This window comes from Haliaeetus leucocephalus, unplaced genomic scaffold, assembly GCF_000737465.1.
Source record: "Haliaeetus leucocephalus isolate CR32 unplaced genomic scaffold, Haliaeetus_leucocephalus-4.0 Scaffold151, whole genome shotgun sequence".
Lineage (NCBI taxonomy): Eukaryota > Metazoa > Chordata > Aves > Accipitriformes > Accipitridae > Haliaeetus > Haliaeetus leucocephalus.
Genome location: NW_010972587.1, coordinates 5,976,544 through 5,996,883, shown reverse-complemented (window position 1 = coordinate 5,996,883; position 20,340 = coordinate 5,976,544). Strand labels below are relative to the sequence as shown.

Genomic DNA, 20,340 nt, shown 5'->3' with positions numbered 1-20,340 from the left:
AAGAGGCTGCTACGGAGTTTCCCCACTGTGGATCATTCAGCTGGATCAGCGCATGCAGGAAGACCTGCTTCTTAGATAGGGCAACATTGAAGCCACATGCTAGGAAAAACAAAGGCACTAAACATAAGGCAAGCAACTGAAGCATACGCATTCCTATTTGGTGGATGCATTCCTTAGAAACCTGCTGATAAACTATCTTATCTCCGGAGGAAAATAGGCTGCAATAAAATATGCCATTTCCAATGGGCTGAGATACTCACATCAATTGTTGGACCTCTGTTCTTATGAATGGCACATTTATATACCAAAACACCCCCATCAAATCACAGGATTTAGGCATATTGAACTGCTCCTTCAGATATCTCCTTTCACCACTGTCCCTGAAAATCTGTTTGTCCTTTTGGGGATACTATATCACACCTTATAATAAAATTTGTTGTGTAAATTCTTTTTTTCTGTCAGCTATCTGTCCGGCTGCTTTTAGTGCTGGAGTAAAAGAGAACTTTCTACAATCAAAACATTTTGTATTTTTCTCAATACTTCATTGCCCTTGAGGGTCTGGGCTAGTCAAGTTTTACAGCTGTATCTCTAAAGGTATCTAGTTTTGTCAGTGTTGGGAATGCTCAGTATTATGGACAAAGTTCCTATTGCCATTTTACTTTCTGGATCAGGGATAGCAGAATCTTTTCTTCTTTAATGGGAACATGCAATCTTTTTTTATTTCAAGAAAGATTTTTGTTTGGCTTTTTATGATCAGGTCTCTCTAGAGGAACATCCTGGGTTTCTTCCATGGAATAGCACCATCTGTATTATTCAAACACACTTGGTATTTGACAATGTTGTTTCTTTTTTTTTTACTATAAACTCAAAAGTTATACATAAATCTTAATAGAGACAAAAGAAAAAAAACACCAAACAAAAAACCCCTCCAAACAAAACCATATACAACAAGCAATTTACCAGAAATCCAAAAGCTTACTCTCTTGTGGGACAATTTTCATTATAAATATATATGGTATAATAATAAAATGTAAACACATCCCCTGCCAAAGTAAATGGCATCACAAATCCTCTGTATAAAGACAGTGAAAAGTGGTGTTTTTACTGGAATGGTCCTCTCACCCCTTTGGGATCTGTAGGTTCTTCCTTCTTATATTATGTTAACATTCATTATGTTCTGTGCAAATGAGAAAGCTCTGGGCAAAACCTTTCACTTTCCTTTCCCTCAGTACCAAGTTAGGAGTATACCCAATTTAGGACAGCAAGTGAATAGTATTATCTGTGGCTAGCACAGTAGTCATGCTAGAAGCTTGATAATCTAAGCTATGTAAATCACTGTGAATGTGACATGATGCACGAGGCAATTTTTGTACGGTCAGCTTCCTGACCAATGCACACCAGAAACCATGGCAGCAGTTGTATTTATCCAGTGCTGATTAAGATGAACCCAAGATGGCAATTCAAAATCCCCATTCTGAAGTCTTTGCTAACAATCAGCTGCTCTTATCACTATATAAAAGCAAGTTAGACCGATATTACTATATATCCAACCTTTTTGACAAAGGAATTACAGACACTCTAAGAATTTCATTTATATAGGAATTTCACTCTGCATCTATCCTTAAGGTGGATTTCCTCAAGTGAGGGAAAATTCAGACTTCCTTCACTGTGCTTCAATGGTTTGTTTAGAACAGAAAGATTTGGTCCTTGTTTCTCACTGGGATTGGAGACCAAGTTCTTGTAGGAAAAAATGCTAACTGAGCCACAAAACAGTATGCCAACCAATAGGATCTGCTCTGCATCATCACTACAAATTGGGCGATAGGTTCGCTTTTCAACTGTAACGTACCTTGCTTGATTTGTGATCTACGTTAAAAGTTGCAATTGCATCCTCAGTTTTTTTTCTGCCAGATTTAGTTATAATATATTCAGCCAGCCTGTTAGCTAAATAGGTCTTTCCTGTGCCACTGGGTCCCGACAGAATAATCCTGCGATGCTCCATCAGTAAATTAAAGTACCGCTGGGTAATTGGCTTAGGAATCAATGTGTCAAACACAAAACTGTCCAAACTGTTTTCTTCCACTCCTGGGAACAAAAGAAAAGAAAAATGGTCTGTCTTCATCCTTGCTAAGGTAGGCATAGGTTTGGCCCAGCACCTGATGGCATCAGTGCTATGCTCAAAGCAAGGTAAGATACTTCTGCCTAAATCAAATTCCTATTAAGGGCTTCCTTCCTGTGGAAATGCTTATATCCTTCCGCAGGGCCAAGAAATTAAACAGTGGTAGTGGGACGAGATGGGTGGGAGAGATGAAATCAAAGTAAATGTGAAGAGAAGGCTCAGTGAGGCAAAGATGTATGTTTCAGACACTATGGGCAACCCTAACAAAAAAAAAGGTCAGAGTGACAGCCACAAGGGTTACTGGTTGTCACAACAATGTATGTATAGTTCTTCTGAAGGCCCCCCTCCCCTTCAATACCAAATCCCTACAGCTTTGAAATGTATTAAATTTTTCCTGCGGAACTGGGTAAGGCATAAATATTTCTCATCATAATGTCTGTTTGGGGGTTGGTTTTTTTGCAACTATTCAGAAATTTGTGCTTTGCTGTGATTTGGCAGTCAGGCAGAGAAGGACAGAGATATTTTTAGATTTGCATCAAAATGCTGCACTGTGTTAGGTATTGTACAGTGTCATACAGAAAGTTTATGTGATAAAGTCCTTGAACTGGAGACAAAATACAGAAAGGTCAGGTGTAAGAACAAAAATATGAAGGGTTGAGGGACTGCAGTGAGGAACTCTACAGTATCTGCAAAAATATTCTTGGCATTTACCTTTCAGGTTCACAGTGATGACGTTATTATCTCCAACCAGATATCCACAAGGCAGCAGTTCAGGCACTTCTAGGCTATGGGCTCTAATTACATCCCCTATACAATAGCTAGCAATGCAGTCAGAGCTTAAACCTAGGCTAGTAGTCGGATCCACTCGGAAAATATATTCCTGAAATTATATGAAAACATAAGACATAAAAATAATTATTGAATGAGACCTGTTCGGAAAACATTTTGGTGCAGGCGAAGTCACTTGACAAGGAGATTCTTGCAGTCACATTCAATAGAGAACTGCCTACAATCATGAAAAAAGAACAGCAACATTAAGAATAAAGTTTAATTGTGGTGTTAGCTATATGTCAAAAAAAACCCCAAAACTAAAACTTGGCAAGACAACCCAAAGAACATAGAAGTTTTCTTAAGTGAAAAAGAAAACTGAGTTAATACTTGAGCTAATTTTTCAAAGTCTTACCTTAAAGAGACGTCTGATTACACCATCTAAAACATCCCATTTTGTTTTTCCGCTGACTCCAATTGATCCTATCAGATATGCATGTGGTTTTTGATCCTGCAAAGAGAGATTTTTGGAAACTGGACTAAAAATGGTGGTAATCAGTTTTCTATAAGATTCATAATTTTCCCAATGAAGAAAAAAAATATTCTTTAGAATGTGATGCTACAACTTTGTTAATAATCTCTGTGCCAGAAATAGGTATAGATGATATTACTTTGGTACATCTTTATAAGGAAGGAAATACAGTATCTTATTCTGCTCTTTGATTGCATCTGTGTTTATAAAGAGATGAATATAAATAAAAATTGCACTGTATTTACAGGTTTTTGTAATACAGAACATGAAACCATGACAATGCAATTCCAAATTTATTACCTCAGCAGCATATTCATAGTTGCACCCTAAGGGGTCCAAGGCATAGATCTAATTTATAACGACTTTTAAATGGAGATAGCAAGTCCCAGAACATCCTAGTACTAATTAAACTGAGAATTGGTAGTGTCTGAGCCACCACAAAGGCAGAAGGAGGCCATATGACACTAGTCTGTGGAGAATGCCTAACTGTATTGAGCACGGATGACAGAGAAGAGAGCTGCTATCTTTAGGGTATTTCCCTTCAGTTCCTGGCTGAAAATACTGAAACAAGTTGAGCTGCTATACTGCCAGATTTGCCTGAGCTGTAATTCTGCATCTAGACCTTTGGGTAGTGAACTTACCTTGGCTCGACTATAGCCCTTGTTTATAGTGACTAAAATTTTCACACTATGACCTTCTTTGTGGAGTGCTCCATCAGTGACATCATCCAACAAAATATCTACAATAAAAGAAGGGAACTAAAGTGATCAGGCTGACAAATCACATCAATTATGTTCACATCATCAGTTCAATATTTGTTCAAAGGACCTTTTGGTTAAAAAGAAAGGCTGCCATCACAACAATTTGCAATAATTTTAATGTGCATTTATTCCTAATTCACCTTTTCTCTTGGAGATTAAAAAAAAGTTACAATTTGTCAATTTTTGAAGCAATATTAGGAGCTTTAATCATATAGAAATGAATAGGGAATCCATAAATAAATAAATTCTTGCATCATGATCTTGCCTTTGCTTTCTTTCTTGGAACTTGCTCAAAATTACCATACGTCCACAAAGCAATGTTAAAACCAAATTAAATTTATATCTTTAGGGACTCATTGTGCCCTTTAGAATGTTGTAAGGAGAAAAAAAAAAGAAATTCTTGCATTGATACGTTTGCTGCTAAGTAAAATAGCATTTAATTTCTCTTTCCAGCTGATTTCTTTACCTTCTGTACACATGGCATGGATAGAGTCTTTTTTAACCAAATACAGGCTTACAAACAGTAAGCAAACATTAGAAAACCACTTTGTACTCCTCCAGAATATAAGACTCTATTCAGCCATTCCTCTAAGAAAAGGTTTCATTTTTCTTGGAGGTAAAGAGTGATTCTGATCTGCTTTGTGCCTCAGTTTCCACCTCTTCACTAACTCCTAAAATGTGAAAGCAGGAGGACGTATTTCTTACTGAAGGCTAAGTCTGCAGCTTTACTGCAAGGGATAAAACTGCTTTCTTCCTCTAGAAGTTCTCTCAGAGATTTTACTGTTAGACATTTAAATGAACTATCAAATTAGGAGAGATTATGGATTTGCATTTTCTTCAAAGGCCAGCACAGTAATCCACTACCGTAAATCCTGCTTGTTCTTATTGTGGTGACTGAAGAAAAGCATCGACTTCATGTCATAGCCTGCACAAGGTCAGATTTCACCCAAATTAAATGAAGTGCGAGTAAGATTCAGTCACTTGCTTATAGCAAAACCAAAGAAGACTTATTAATATGACAACAATGAATGTATTAAAAAATAAGTCCTCATGTAAAATGTTTGATAACTTGCACCCAGATCTAGAAAGCAGATTCTGCTATTGGGTTCTTTGTTTTGTTTTTTGAAGAAGCATTTTTGTTGTGAGCTTAGACAAATCCATGCTTGTTTTGTTCCAGGCAGACACTTTTACTGTGCCACCAATGTGGAATGTTTCACTTCATTTGCCTTGCGTGTTGGCATATTTGACAGACCTTAAGAGTTTCCATAATGTCATAGTTCGTCTGAGGGCAATTTACAATATAACTGATCCCTCGGTGAAATTTTTCAATATTTGAATGACCCTCATGTAGCCTTTAAAATACATTCTTCTGTAAGTCTTTAGGAATGAGGAACCACTCTGTGGCTAGAAAAAAATGCCACTTTCTAAGAGCTCTCTCTCTCACTGATACAAAGGGCTCAGAAGATGCCCTGGGGGGGTCTAATTTCATGGTGGTGCTAATTGCTTTAATTATCTCCTGCCAGACCTCCTCCTTAGGTGCACTATGGTGGCTCCAGCTCACTTCTTGTCTGAGCTCTGGCACTCTTTTCACTGGACAGCACAGACAGAGTTTTGTACTGGTCCTTCTTTGCTGCTTTTTACTCCAGTGACTGGCTGAAATACGGGTGTCTGTGACCACCGAGCCCCTTCCCAGCTTGCCACTCACACCTATCAGGAGGAGATGGTTATACCCTTAGGAAATGGCAATGGATAGCTTTGGTCATTTCCAGATGACCACGGGCATTTGGAGACACTTGTCTCCCAGAAAGTGCCACGGCGTTTTTTATTACGATGAGCCAAAGCCCTCGTTATCTCTCTCAGCTTAGTCCCCAGCATGATTAACCTCTCCATATCTCAGGGACTTTTGTTTAGTAGTACTCCAGCTGCCACAGAAATCCCACAAGACTTGGTAGGAAGCTGTTACCCTTCCAAGTTCTTCGGCATGGCAACAAGATGATACTCACAATGATCAAAAAGGCTGGATTCATCATCAAATGAAATCCTCCACTCCTCATTAGGCACACTTATTTCTTTGATTTCTTATAACTGAAAGTAATTACTTTGCATGCTAGAAAAACATTTAGAACCAATAACACAGAAAATTATATAAAGCTTATAGAATCATAAAATAGTAGAATCATTTAGGTTGGAAAAGACCCTTAAGATCATCGAGTCCAACCACTTCTCCCAGTCTTCTTGTTCTTCTTCTTCCTGTTCCTTCTCCTCCTCCTTTATCCCCTTCTCCTCTTCCTCTTTTTCTTCCAGCTTTTATTTCTTCTGTTCTTTTGCTAAAAATTCCTCCTGATTTTGTTCATCTTCATTCTTTTTCTTATCTTTCACCTTCCTGTGTTCTTCCCCCTGGTCCTCTTTTCCTGTCTTATTCTCATCCAGTTCTTCCCCCTTTCCTTCAAACTCCTCCTCCTCCTCTTCCTCCTACATGTTTATTCCTGTATCTAGACAGAGTTAGAGCTAAGCAACAAAGTGCTAATAGCTGCTGCTCACGAAAGAAATTCTACCTTTACCATTTTGAAAAAAAATCTGCTCTGGTTTTATTTCTTTTTTTTATGTTTGTGGATGCATGAGCAGGAACCATAGCTAAACTTTTTCTCCCTGTTTTTGCAACACTTCATTGTACACTGAGGCCCAGCACAGGCTCACCCATACTAAAAGTTAAACCTGACAAAAAAGTAGGCTGGAATGTAAATAAAAAATAGACCGATTTTCCTATAAAATCTGATATTAACCAGAAGAAATATTCAAATGTCCATGTAATCAATGACTGGCAAGATAATATGACTAACTGCCAATCCAAATTATAGTCAGGCAGTGTGGCACATTCCCAGCTGTACTCTTGCCTAGACTCTTTCTACAATTATTAGCCACATTTCTATTGCTTCCAGAGACTGCATTATACTTTCTGTGGAGTCTACGCTAATGAGCGCTGCTTTGCTTCTGCTCTGCTCCTGGTTCTAATGTTAGAGACAGCACTTCTGTTTCTTGGCTACATTATCAAAACAAGTGTAGAAGGCTTATTATCATAAACTCTATGGCATGGAAAATAATCAAATGTTAATGTTCAGGATGTGGTCCAAAGTTCTGCTTGCTTTCTCTCATTCACTGAAACAATGAGCTTGCTTAATAAGCCAGGCGGGGTTTGGGTCCTGTGACAAATGGTGATTTGGTCCAATGTAGACTAACTAGCTATATCACATTAAAAAAAATGTAAGGGATAAAGCTAACTGAGTCCACCTTCTGCCCCAGCTGCAAATATGAAATAAAGTTAAAGGGAGCTAACTGAATGATAAAAGATCTGTAAACAAAAAAAAAAAAAAAAAAGGAAGTTTCATGTACTATGCTCTTATTTATTCCACAGGGACAAGAGAATATATCTGTACAGTTGTCAAGTATACTGCAACAAAAATTGTCCTCTTCAAATAAATTGTAAACTAGATGACCAAAGAGTATTGTAAACTAGGTAGGTAGAGAGTATCATAGCCAGGAACTAAGCAAACATAATGAACAGCCTGTTACTATTATACAGAGCCTTGTAAAATCTACATTTTCAGAAATGACTGCCAGCATTCTTCCTCAATCTCCATTAGTGAATGTATACTTGATGTTTACCCAAGTGATATGAGGTCTTTTAATTTTCAGGCATGCCTCCCATATATGGCCCATTAAGAGAGTGAAAATAATAAATTCTTACTAATTGCTGAGGCATGCATGTGCCCAAAATATATTTACCTGATGTAACAGATTCTGTGATGTTTAAATTGTTCAGAGAAAGTCCTAGTGACTGCCGTGATGAAGAAGATGATGTGCTGCTTGAAGACTCTGATGACGGCCGGGCAGGCTTTCCAGTATTTCCAGTCTCTGCCTTTAAACGATCATTTTCAGCTTTCAATATCTCAATTTCATTCTGTATTCAAAAGAAATCAACATAAAAGCACAGCAGGTTATTCTTTCGGAAAACCACTGGGGGTGGCTATTCTGGTGCTCGCCATTCGCCTGCAGGAGCTGACTGGTTTACCACTTTCACAGCAGTGTGTAGCACTGTAGCTCAGAAGTATAACGCAGTCAGTGAAAACTGCATTGCCTTCACTTCTGAAATGAAGGGGGAAAACCCTATAACCTTGTTTTAGCTTTTGCCTCAAGACAGTTCCTAAACAACGTAAGCTTCAAGCTTCAGTGTTTATTGTACAGTTGACCATAATATCAGTGTGGTGAGAATTTTCCCAGCTTTCCCCAGTTTTATAAGCTACTTTCTATTGTAAAAAATTGTAGGTAACAGTCAGTTAAAAAAGTTATTGTTAAAATCTTGGGTATGTCAATGTTTCTAAAGTCACAGAAAATTATTACTGCCATTGAATGTAAAATTTAAGCAGTAACTTCACAGAGGAGAAATGAAATTAAAAATGGACAATTAGAAATTGATAGTTTAACAGTTTCACAACCCTTCTTGCTATCAGATAATACTTTTTGATCATTCAAACATGGGATTGTTCACATAACGGTCAGCAAGCCCTCTTTGATGAAAACATACAGTGACAGATGAATCAGAACAACTAGGAATTTTTTTTAGCTAAATCCTCTGTGGTGCCAAGTGATTATTGAATGTACAATAATAAAATGAAAACTTAGCCTGAGAACAGCCTGGTACCAGCTAAATCTAGCTTTCAGTCGCTTCACGAAGCACAGTACAAAGCAACTGCTTATTCTTGCAGACGGTTTTGCACATCAAATTTAATTCCGCATTCACTAATACTCTGCTAAAAGTCCTGTTCTTTTATGAAGGCTGTACTGCTACATTATACAAATAAAAACATAAGGGGTAGCATCACAAAAAACCCTGCAACAGCTACAAAAAGATTAGATCATATAGGCGAAGGTGAGGAGATAGTGAAAGGGAAGGGACAAACAAGCAAAATTGTGACAGAAGGTAATAGATGAATGTACCAGTTTAGCCTGGGGTTCAAACCAGGAGCTATGGTGAAATGAGTCACACAGTCTCCATCTACTCTGCAATTTACACTGATTAATTACACAACTCTTAGCAGACTGCCATTCAGCTGAGTTTAGATTTTTAAGGTGCTGTGAATACACATAGTATTTGTATATCATTCCCACCAAGCTTCCTTTTTCCCCTTACCAATCCTCATCCACTCTCCAAAACATCAGAGTTTGGCAACTCCAAGGTGGCTGCCTCTGCTTTTGGGAAAACTTCAGAAGAAGGGGTGATTACCAGCGACAGCATCTGAAATAATCATCTCTGCCCAGCTTTGGTGAAATTCAAACTTTCTAGGCCTGTGCAGACACACAGACTGCCACAGCAGACTCCTCTCTCCGGGGAGTTCACCTGGTTTAGGCACTCACATCCCACTGTAAGACCATAATCAGCTGATAAGCCTTCATGTCCTGCTCTCCACCGCTGCAATTAAATGTATTCTATCCCTTAGAGTTCCTAAAAATTTTTTAGTGACTCCAAATCAAATGCTTTACTTTCATCTGGACGACTGTAACCCATATTTACAGACCAATTCTTGATTATTCTTCCCCCTAATTGAAGTTCAGCCAACTATCCACTAGCAATGTTGGCACCGAGTGGTGTGAGCACCCGGGAGGGTGGCGGGTGCCCCAGATGTTTAAAGGTGTGACTGAGACTGCTATAGACAGGGTATAAACAAAGAGGTCTAGAAAAGACAGCAAGCCCACCAAACGTGGTAGTTAGGAAATCAGCTTTTGGACACCTATACAGAAGTGCCTACGGGTGCATCCGACCTAAGCGCCCAGCACAGAGCAATTCAGCTGACAAGCCGCTGGGGTTGGATTCAGGTGTGTAAATGGGGGTTTCCAGTGTCACTGGAAACACGGTCTTCCATGGGTAGAATGCTAAACCTACAAGTCCTGTGCAGATGCAAATCCCTGAGGCTGGTTCAAACGCTAAGAGGTGCCTATGGTCAAACAACTCAATTTCACCCTCTGTACCTATTTTAGGATGATTTTAGGATAGCTTTCTAGGTCCCACTACTGCAGGACTAAAACTCAATTGACTACAACAGGAGTTTATCACCTAGATCATACCCAGACATCTAAATGTAGCTGTCCCAGTCTCAACCTGAATCCCCACCCCATGGCCTTGATTCTGTTTCCCAAATACAGGTTTATAGTGCCTTCAGGGATCTCCTAGGTATCTCACGTGTCATTCCAGAAGGGCCCAGAGCTACTGAAGGACCTATGTCATACTGTGTGGATGTTGTAGATACTTTTGGGCACCCAACATGATACTGGACACTTGTATGTGGGCAACAGAGCCGAGTCCTGTAAAGCTCTATGCTCTGCTGAAGAATGTTGCCATTCTTTCTGCATCCTTTCAGTCTCATGAAAGGGAAAGTCTTCTGATGACAAATGTGTTCAGCAAGGATTTGGACCAGTTTCACAAAATAATGCAGTGAAATTTTAGTGATGCTGGATATAATAACTTAGTTCAATTTTACATTCTTTGTTTCAGCAAGCCACAACTGGGGTATGAAACAGAAATGATGAGAGAGTATGCACATATACCCCCCGCCCCAAGAATTTAGAGCTCTGTAGAAATCACTTCTTGATCTGCTTGTCTGTCATGTTGCTTTTCCCAGTCATAGGGTTTAGATAACAAATATCCTTTGGGCAGGGATTATGTCTCCTTCCATATCTCTTAAACACTTTTTAGCTATTAATATAAATGCTAAGAATATCAATATTATAGGGTGAACACTTATCACACCCATCCTTCGGAAGTACTGTCGATCTAGCAATTTACCTTGTATTGACAATTTTTCGGTATCTGAAAGAAAGTACTGGGAAAGGAAATACAGCAGGCATACCTTTGGTGTGCACCCCTGTCATCACTTAAGCTACTGCACTGACCTGCATGCGGTTCATGGCTTCCCGAATCTGATCCAGATGGTGTGCAGAGCTGAGGGCTTCAAGACGAATGTCCGTTAATTTTAGCTCTTTCTCCCTCAGCTCGCTCTTTAGCTGAAGAATAATTTCAGCCTCTGCCTCTGTGCACTCACAGATCCTAAAGAGGAGCAGGAAACAGGCAGGAGATTAAAGGAAGGTTCTCCCCCCAAAGCAGTGCCATTACTAAATATCAAAGTACAGAAAATGCTTGCTGCTGGTGAAACCTATGAGTGAAGAAAGAATCTTATCAAAGAAACGTGAAAAGGCTCAAATTGCAAATTAAAAAAGGGAAAAAGCCCTCTCCAGATGAAATGATCAGCTTGCTTCATACCTTTCCAGTTTAGTTAGATAGTTCACTATGGTGAAAAAAAGTTGTTAAAAACTTTCCAGAAATCTTTTTTTTGAGTGTGTATCACCCATTGGTTTTAATCTGATTTTATATCTGCATCATTTCTTTGGTGCAAAGGTTATGATTTCCCTAAGTAGCAACAGTCAGAACTGAAGTATGCTGATTATGCTGTACTACTGATAGTTATTATCTGATATTTATCAGCAACAGTTTCCTCTGTTTTGAACAGTACACAGAGAGACAGTCCTTGACTTTGTGATCTAGAAGATTTTGATCTGTAATGGTTTTGATTTGTGATGGTTGACTTCTTGCCTATAGTCTGTCATCTGGTAATGTAAGGTATCTGAAAATATGCTAGTTGGTTTTGGTGGGTTTTTTTTTCCTTGAAGACTGGATTAAAAGTAATTACCATGTGATTATTTTTCATGAGCATTAATTTTAAGGCAAGAAACCATTATATTGTGAGAAAAGAGCAAAACACGACTGGCCTAGGGACCCCAGTTCTCATGTCAGACTGTTTTGCCTCTGTGTGTCATCATCAGACTTAGACCTGTTGCATAACAGAACCAGTAGAAAATAAAACACTGAATTTTGGCTACGTTGTTACACTAAGCAATATTTTAAGTCAATTCACTAAATGTTATTGTTCTTTATTACTATCACTATAAATAGTTAATATTTGCAGAACAATTTAAATATGAAAAATATTTTATAATAATAAGTATTATTATTGTGATTATTACTACTAATATACAAACAAGAAACAGAGGTCAACTTTTAATTGCCAGAATGCATGCAAATGCATTTTGGGAAAGAAGATGCAGCACTCTTCAGGTCAGCAGTTGGATATACAACTCCATGCCCCACACTCAATTTTACCGGGATCTATGCCTGTAGACCACGTGACCGTTTTGCCTTTTCTTTGGTGCCCAGACTAGAGATGACCTGCATACACACGTATTAGACAGATGCAATTGGAAGAAAGTAAAGTAATGGTTTAGAACATGAGACTCAGGTCAGGAAAATATATAAAGAAAGTGTAAGCAAAGGGAAGATGAAGAAGTTCATGGCAAATAAAAAAATATGGCAAATCGAAGAAGGAAAATAAAGAATATCATTCACAGCATGCACAAATATTTTAAATGTGAGTAAAAATGAATAAAGGCATATACTAGGATATTTTTCCAAATGTTACGATACAGGTCTTCATTTGATGTGCCCATACCTATGCTAACCAAATAAGAAATGAAATTTTATTTACATGCATATATTGTCTGATACAACAACTTGGACAACTGGGAAGTCACATATCTACTTGTTGGCTATTTTCTTTTCGGCTTTTTTGCAGTACATCTTGAGAGGCATGGACAAAAAGACCTTGGCAAGCCAGCTTTAAAGAAGGTAAGGATGAAGCAGAAAGCAGGGCTACGGTTCTGGAAGAAGCAGGAAAAAGCTGTCTAGACTGGTAAGTTAAGCAGAATGGAAGCAGAAAGTATGACTTGAATTTTCTTTTGCAGATTCCAGAGCTCTTCAACACTTAGCTCCGACAACTGTAAAATTACATTAAAAGATGAGACTTCATCAAAAGGAAGAGAACCAAAAAGATAAGTTAGCATTCGTGAGCAGTCACAGAAAGAAGCTCAGAAGCCTGATCAGACTTCAGACAAAGGTTCAAAGTAGTTAGAAAGAAAGAGTTTTACTTTTTCTTTCTTGTTACAATCTCGGGATTTTTATATCAATAGCTTGCTTTGGGTAGGAGGAGTAAGTCAGTCACGATCTTTGAACAGAGGCTGCTGACAATTATAAAAAGTCTTGAAGGTGAGAGAAGTTTAAATTATGCAATGGAAAACTGAGTCTTCCGAAGAAAGTAACATTATCAGTATAACAGACAAAGAAATTAATCCAAATAAATATATTTTACGTGATCTTCCACGTGATTACGTGGAAGGGAAAGGAATCTATGTTATCCTGTGTAGAAAGGTCACAATAATAAAAAAATGCAATAATATGATCAGAAAAATCAGTTTAAAAATGTTATGGAGGAAGAACCAGAAGGCTATGAACTTGACAGAATTTAGGAAGTTAAGGCTCAGAGAGAGACCAAATAGCCATGGGAAGAGCTTGGGATGAACGACTAGATCTATAGCTTTGCCCTTGATAAATTCTGGGAACACCAGTACATCTAGAGATCAAGTCAAAGAGCCAGAGAAAAAAGCAGGGTTGGTGGAAAGGAAACAGGATAAGGTTATGAGAGCAGATCTGAGAATTGTGAGTAAAAAATCTTGTAGAGTAAAACCGTTTTGTTTAAGTTCAGGCACTTTCTATTAAGGCTTTCACTAGTGATTTTTAAGTTGTTAACAAATCAGACTCAAGGGTCCCAAACATAGAAATCCTCCTCCCAAAACACACATATACCCCAAACCATAAAAATGTGAGCTTCCTATAAAATCCCCACAAAACTAGAGATCGAGATGAGTTATTCCTCACTAGTCTGTGTGGAATGTGAGGAAAGAAAAACATTTATTGTGGAAGGGTTTCTTCTGTGGGAATATTTGCTGTCAAACTCCTAAACCTAGTGTATAAAAATCATTAGAGTCTATAAAAAGTTAGTCATAAAAGGCACCTAACTTAACGCAGGGAAATTCTATTGCAAAATGCAGTAATCAGTCACAAGACTAGAATTCCCCAGGTGCTTTAATGAAGAGTAGTTGTGACTTGATTATTCTCAGTTAGGACAAGGAAAGCAAGGCTGGTATCAGCAGCACACATTTGTTGGTTCAAAGAGGTTGATTTTCCCAAATTGGAAAAAATTACGAGTTTAACAGAATGAAAAAAAATTAGGCAGAAGAATATGAATGGGAGCCGAGAACTCCCTAAGAAAAATATATTAGACATCCAAAAAATAATGAGGAAATGGGACAGCTTTTGATTGATGACTTGTTCTCAGTCCTGAAACCTTAAGGATGGTGATTTGAATAAAAAATAGAAGTAAAATCCCACAAAAAAATCCAAGCTGATAAAAGAGGGGAAATAGATTAAAATTTATATAAATTAGTAGCTACAAAGTAGATAAAGTAATAGCAGAAGGGGTGAGTATCTTGTAAAAACTCATAGCTACCTGGAAAATAAAATGACATTTTTTAGTATGTCATGAAGAAAGGAAACTGTAGTATTTGGCCTTTACTAAGTGGATATGATAAAGTTGTTAATGGTGCAGGGAGAGTACAACGTAAGCTTTTGGATGTGCATTTGGAAAGGAGTTTGCACTGCTAGATGATCTGGGGTAAAGGCTGTGAAAGGAGGAGAGAATGACCTAAGAAAGAGCTGCTGGAAAAAGGAGTGTATAAATGGAGTGAAGCTCATGAGAAATCTGGCAAATGGATGGAGCACGAGGTTAAAAGATCACGGCTGTCGGCAATGGTTTCTGAACTGCAAATGGCCACACTTGAGGGGGTCTGTTTCACGGTCCACCCCGTTTGGGAAGAAAGGTTTGCCAAGGGAGACACTTACGCAGACGCTGACTGTGATGGTTTCATCGATGTTGCCCCACACTCTCCTGAGCTGTGCGGCAATTTAGGTGACGAAGGAAGAGAGGAGTCCGTCAGCTCTTCTATGTCCGAATGTGAGGAAGGAGGCTTGGTGGACTTCTTCTTTCCAAAGGCCTGTTTGAAAGAGCTTCTTAGCTGGAAAACAAACATAGAGCAAGATTATTTTCCTCGTCAAGGCAATTTGCGTGCAGCTCATGTTTCGAAGAGTTAGTTTGCAGATGCCATCCTAGCCACTGCCTGAGGTCAGTACACAGAAGCAAGGTATTAACATATGCAACACAGTATCTCTAAAAACATGATACGGTGCTTTGTTTTGACTTTATTAATCCAGCGCAGCGCAAACGTAATGCTATGGAAAAAGTGCAGAACCGAGTGGTACGGCTGTGGGAGAGGGGTGCTCATTTAAAACCATTAAGCCCCAGTGGAATCCCATTCCCATGGCATTCCCTTCAAGGGCTGGCTTTAAATAACCACTTTGCATCTAGGTACAGGCAGAACCTGCTGTTACTAAATGCTGAAATCAAAAGACAAGTTCAATTTACTGGGTTTGCCAATTTACTATCCCCATTAAAAATTTGAATGGCCAAACTATGCAAATGCGATGGTTTGGATCACAAGCGAGAGGATTTAAGCTGGGACATGAGGCTTGCTTTTTGTACGGCTGAGAAGAATGTTAGCTGAAAGGTATATACTCTTTGCTGCAGTTTCCTTTAGAGTAGTAAGAACTCTGAACGTACAAGCATTGCCTTTTCCCTCTAGAAGCTCTTACCCGGTATTGAAAAGGGACAGAATAGCCAAAGAGCCATTTATTTCAGGAGCCAAGATGACAACAGTTTTGTCTGCAGTGAATTTTAACTAGCCCATTCGTTGATACCTTTGTCTAAATACAGAAGTTGTTCATCTTAGGAAAAATGCGGTTGGTTTTGTTTTGTTTTGTTTTTTTTTTCAGAAAGTTGTTCTAATTAAAATTGTATAGAACTCAATGACAAACTGGTTCCTCTATAAAAAAATGAGGTATTCAAATATCTTATTTTCATGATATAATTGGAGAGTGGGGAGTGTGACCACTGATCAGGGAAGCGTTATTTAAGTCCTTTCCAGCTCATGATATCTAATGAGAAAGAAATGGATTTTGGCTACACTCCCCCTTTCTATAGTCTAAACTTTGAGATTAAAATGAATAGAGACAAACTGAGAAGACATACAGGATAATCTGGTTTTAGAAGGTATAAAAGCCTACTGCCAAAATAAATAGCAATCATGCCAAGATAGGTTTCTTTATAGATGCATGCCAGATTTTCCATGGTTTATATTCACCTCACTTCCTCTAGAGTTCACCTTGCAGAAACATGAAAGAGTGTGGAATTACAAATCAAGGGAATGAAGGCTGATCAGTATTTTAATACAAATGTTTATGCAGGTAATATTTTTAAAACAACAAAAACATTTTCTGATTATTTACTGAAAGTATTTGATTAAACCCTTAGCACTATGTGGTATTTGTGTGTTCCAGTTGAGAAGCATCTTAATTTCTTTAAACATCATACTACTTTTACATGAGAATTCTTAACAGATTTCAACTCCCTTCATAGCTGGGTAACATACTTGAGTGAAGCCTTTGAATCAAACTGCAAGTGAAGAAAAAGTCAAACAGGATTTCAATGTGGCCCAGAGATGGTTTTGGACACAACAGCTCTTTTAAGTTTTTTGTTTGTTTGTTTGTTTGTTTATCCTGACTTTTGCAAATAATTTTCTGCTGACACGCAACAATTTTTAGTTTACTGGTAGTGTCACAGTATGGATACACATGAATTGCTTTATATCCGTCTGGCCCCACAAGATTGTTGTAGATGAAATGGACCATTATGCTACTCAGGCGCTAGGAAACGACATAATAGCTAAAAGATAGGTTCAAACCTGCTAAGCACTTACCCAGTTTTTCTTTTTCTTTTTCTTGGAGTCAGCGTCATTACCACTGCCAATGCTCGAATGGCTTGTAGCACTATTGATGCTGGAAACACTTTCTGAAGAGTGTTGCCGCCTTATACGTAAATCTAAAGAAAAGAAATTACTGTGAAATCCATCTGTCTCTCTTTCAATTCTTGTATTTATGTAACACCTTCCTCCTCAAAGGGAGCCGAAATGAACATAAATGGCATCAATACCTGCAGTGGCTCAGACTCAAGCTATTGCAGCCTGTGAGAAACCACGCAGGGGTCAGTGGGGATGCGTACAAGTAGGCTAACACTTTGGAGCTTCTCCGAACCGGGATCTTATTGGCATAAAGGCAATGACCCTGCACAGCGATCTGTGCAAGCATAACCTCATAGCTAAGCAGTTTTTGTCACAGATGGATTACGTGACTTATTACTATCACACGTACTACAGTTCTTTTTCTGAGGAGTATAGGCACCGCTTGATTTGTAGCAGGCCTAATCAGCGTTCAGATGCTACTTTCTAATATACCATGATGGAAATAAGCAGGCAGGAGTTCATTAAAAATGAATGAAACAAAATAACCAAGAAGTGGAGAATATTAGAAATGGTTGGTGAGGCTTTTGACTTTCAATTCCTTAAAAGTCTCTGATAACTATATCTTAATCACTGGATAATATTCTTGCAGAACATGTCCACTATTACCAAGGGAAATGAATTTTGGATTATTTTTTACTTCCTAGAAGTTAGCTTTGCTATATTCAAGTCATGCAATGCAATGACCTTAAGGCAAACATCTAAATAATGACCTCTTTAAAGAAAGAGCAATGACACTCTCAAAAATGAATGCTGCTATTATTTTTTTCTTCAAGTAATTCCTTTGCTGTTGCTTACCAACAGGCACTTTTGAAGTATATATTTATCATGTGACATCTGCCTAAGTGCAATGACAAATTAGTTGGGAATCTGGAATTTAAAGTGCCTGCTTTCCTGCACTGATTTAGCACCTCATGAAGGAGCTGAGCTCTTGCGAGTCCATCTCTTGACAATGAGCACACCAATTTTCAGAGCTACAACTTACACTGGATTTCCAAGCTATGACCATGTTTCACCATAAGGCTTCACTAGTGTCTCGGGTGTACTTCAATACACGACTGTGGTGATGGGGTTAACTCTTGCTACCCAGCAATCAATTCCTGGCCACCCAGTTCTGAGAAGACAAGGCTCCAGGAACTCTGGCAAACGGGAAGCTCATGCAAGGTTTTCTGCTCTGGAAATACCACAAGTATGCCTACCATGCACTGCAGAATGTGCTTGCCCTTGCAAGAGACTCCCCAAAACAACAGAAAAGTAGTGACTTAGCTTTTTTTCTGGGGAGAAACTCTGCATTTATTTTAATAGTGACAAAAACATACCTTTGTGGGTATGATCGGGACCGTTCAAGGCTCCTTGAATAGCAGCTTGTGCAGCAGAATTCTGGGCTTTCAGCATTTCAATGGTTTCCCTTAGCTCTATGAGCTCAGATTCCTGTGGGAAGAACAAAGAGAGCTCAAAATATATGGCACAAGAACAATGTTTGTCTAAGCTAAAAAAATATGACAAGATAAGAGTGGTCAAACCGAAGGTCATGGGACTGCTTGGGTGAACGTAAGGGCAACACCTAAGTAGAAGGCATCTTTTCTCTCCACAGATATTAAACTCAACTAATGTGTTCTTTTGCATTTATTCTATATAAAGTGATTACGCTATTTTTAAGGAAAACAAAACATTTTTAATAAAGACTAATCTAAAAAGGGTTTCAATTGAATATTCTTTATAAAGTTAAGAGAAACCCAACAATTTTACTGTGAAACACAATAAACCCGTTCAAATGACATCCTTTAGTATGTGAGGCTACCATTTAATAGATGAATCTCAACCTGAATTTCCGTATTTTCCAAAAGATTTAACTTGCTAAATAAGAATTCAACTTAAAAAGCCCTGTTTAATAGCAACTGTCCTGCAAGTTGAAGTAAAATTACTCCACTTGAGTGCAGGAAGTTCGGTATTAGAGTGCACAGCCTATTTTACTTAAAAAATAGATTTTATTACTGCTGCATTAAACCTGTCCTTCCAGCCTGTATTTATATAATGAGGATTAAAGGAAGTTAACCTCAAAAAAAGAGAAAAGAAGCAAAGGAAAAGAACATGTTCCAAATCTTTTAGGAAAGAAGCTTGGAGATGATCTGTTTCAGTATCACTGCTTAACCTCCTCTGGAAAGAAAATCATCTGACGAAAATTATGCTTTGTAAAATAGTCAAAAGTTTTGGTTTTAAGAAAATTCCATTGTGTTTTTTTGCTTAAGATGAAAAAAAGCAAGCAATACAAACATTTTCTATCTAGCTCACAATGAGTGTCACCATATTTCATCTGCTGGTGCTCAACCAGACTGTGAAATGTTATTTTTATAGACAGGTACGGTGACTCCAGTGGTGACTAATAGCTCACTGATATACAGTTTCTTTCACAGTTTGGCCCAATGAGGTCTTTCTTTTTATAGGATACTGTTCAAAATGAATAAGGGCAGAAAGTTGCAGACATTCAATCCTGGAAGGTGCTAAGCAGCCTCTTAATCCTGAGCTTGGTACAAAGGCTCACATTAAATTTGCTGCCTATCAGGTTTAGATTTCTTTTCCCCAATAGTCAAAACAGCACAGTGAAAACCCAAACTGTTTACTCGTGAATAGGATACCTAACCTGCATTAACTTTCTGAATGGAGTCATTTTTCTCTACTTAAAGTTCTTCCCTTCCCATAATTCTGTTATTCTGCCAACGCTGGCAGGCTGGAATGAAGCACTCCAGCAGGTTATGATCAGTCTTTGTTACAGGATCTTTCAGTATGGATTTAACCTAGAGTCGCATATGTTTTAATTAAAATCTGGAAACGAAAGATTTTATCTTCAAACTATTCTATGATATTGCCTGCGCAAACCTGATGCTGCACAGTTTAATTCTCTTGGAGCTTTATGAAGATTTGATCGCAACGGCCATTAAAGAAAGATCTGTCTTATTGGCACAGCTGTCCCTGTTGCCTTTCAGTGTTTTTTAAACAAAACTCTAATATAATCTGCTGGCTGTTTTCCACATTAAAGCATCTGCTTTCGTAAACATACCTTTTGTTCAGCTGTCATTGTTAGACTTTGCAATCGGCCGGTCATATTTCCCAAGCTTTTTTCAAAAGCTGCTACTAGATGAGCCTGTGAAAGAAACAGAAGACAGCATTCATCATGACAATGGCACAATTTTCCCAGATCTATTTGTTTTTTTTTAAATATTTGTTTCCCTCCAAGCTCATCTTCTCCAGCT

General features: G+C 38.3%; 1 protein-coding gene across 3 annotated transcripts in view; it reads right to left on the bottom strand.

Annotated features, from left to right (window-relative positions):
• NAV3 (neuron navigator 3) overlaps window positions 1-20,340 on the bottom strand; it is a 274,517-nt gene that overhangs the window by 10,493 nt on the left and 243,684 nt on the right. For 2 of the 3 annotated variants that reach the window (XM_010561819.1, XM_010561818.1), the window contains exons 23-33: window positions 20,148-20,231; window positions 18,409-18,520; window positions 16,991-17,112; window positions 16,376-16,396; window positions 15,021-15,193; window positions 11,126-11,279; window positions 7,964-8,138; window positions 4,061-4,158; window positions 3,303-3,398; window positions 2,831-2,999; window positions 1,850-2,085 (exon numbers count right to left, since the gene is read on the bottom strand). In XM_010561819.1, the coding sequence (XP_010560121.1) occupies window positions 1,850-2,085; window positions 2,831-2,999; window positions 3,303-3,398; window positions 4,061-4,158; window positions 7,964-8,138; window positions 11,126-11,279; window positions 15,021-15,193; window positions 16,376-16,396; window positions 16,991-17,112; window positions 18,409-18,520; window positions 20,148-20,231 (1,440 nt within the window). Of the gene's footprint in view, window positions 1-1,849; window positions 2,086-2,830; window positions 3,000-3,302; window positions 3,399-4,060; window positions 4,159-7,963; window positions 8,139-11,125; window positions 11,280-12,389; window positions 12,456-15,020; window positions 15,194-16,375; window positions 16,397-16,990; window positions 17,113-18,408; window positions 18,521-20,147; window positions 20,232-20,340 lie in introns of all 3 variants that reach the window. The other variant, XM_010561817.1, reaches the window with a different exon arrangement.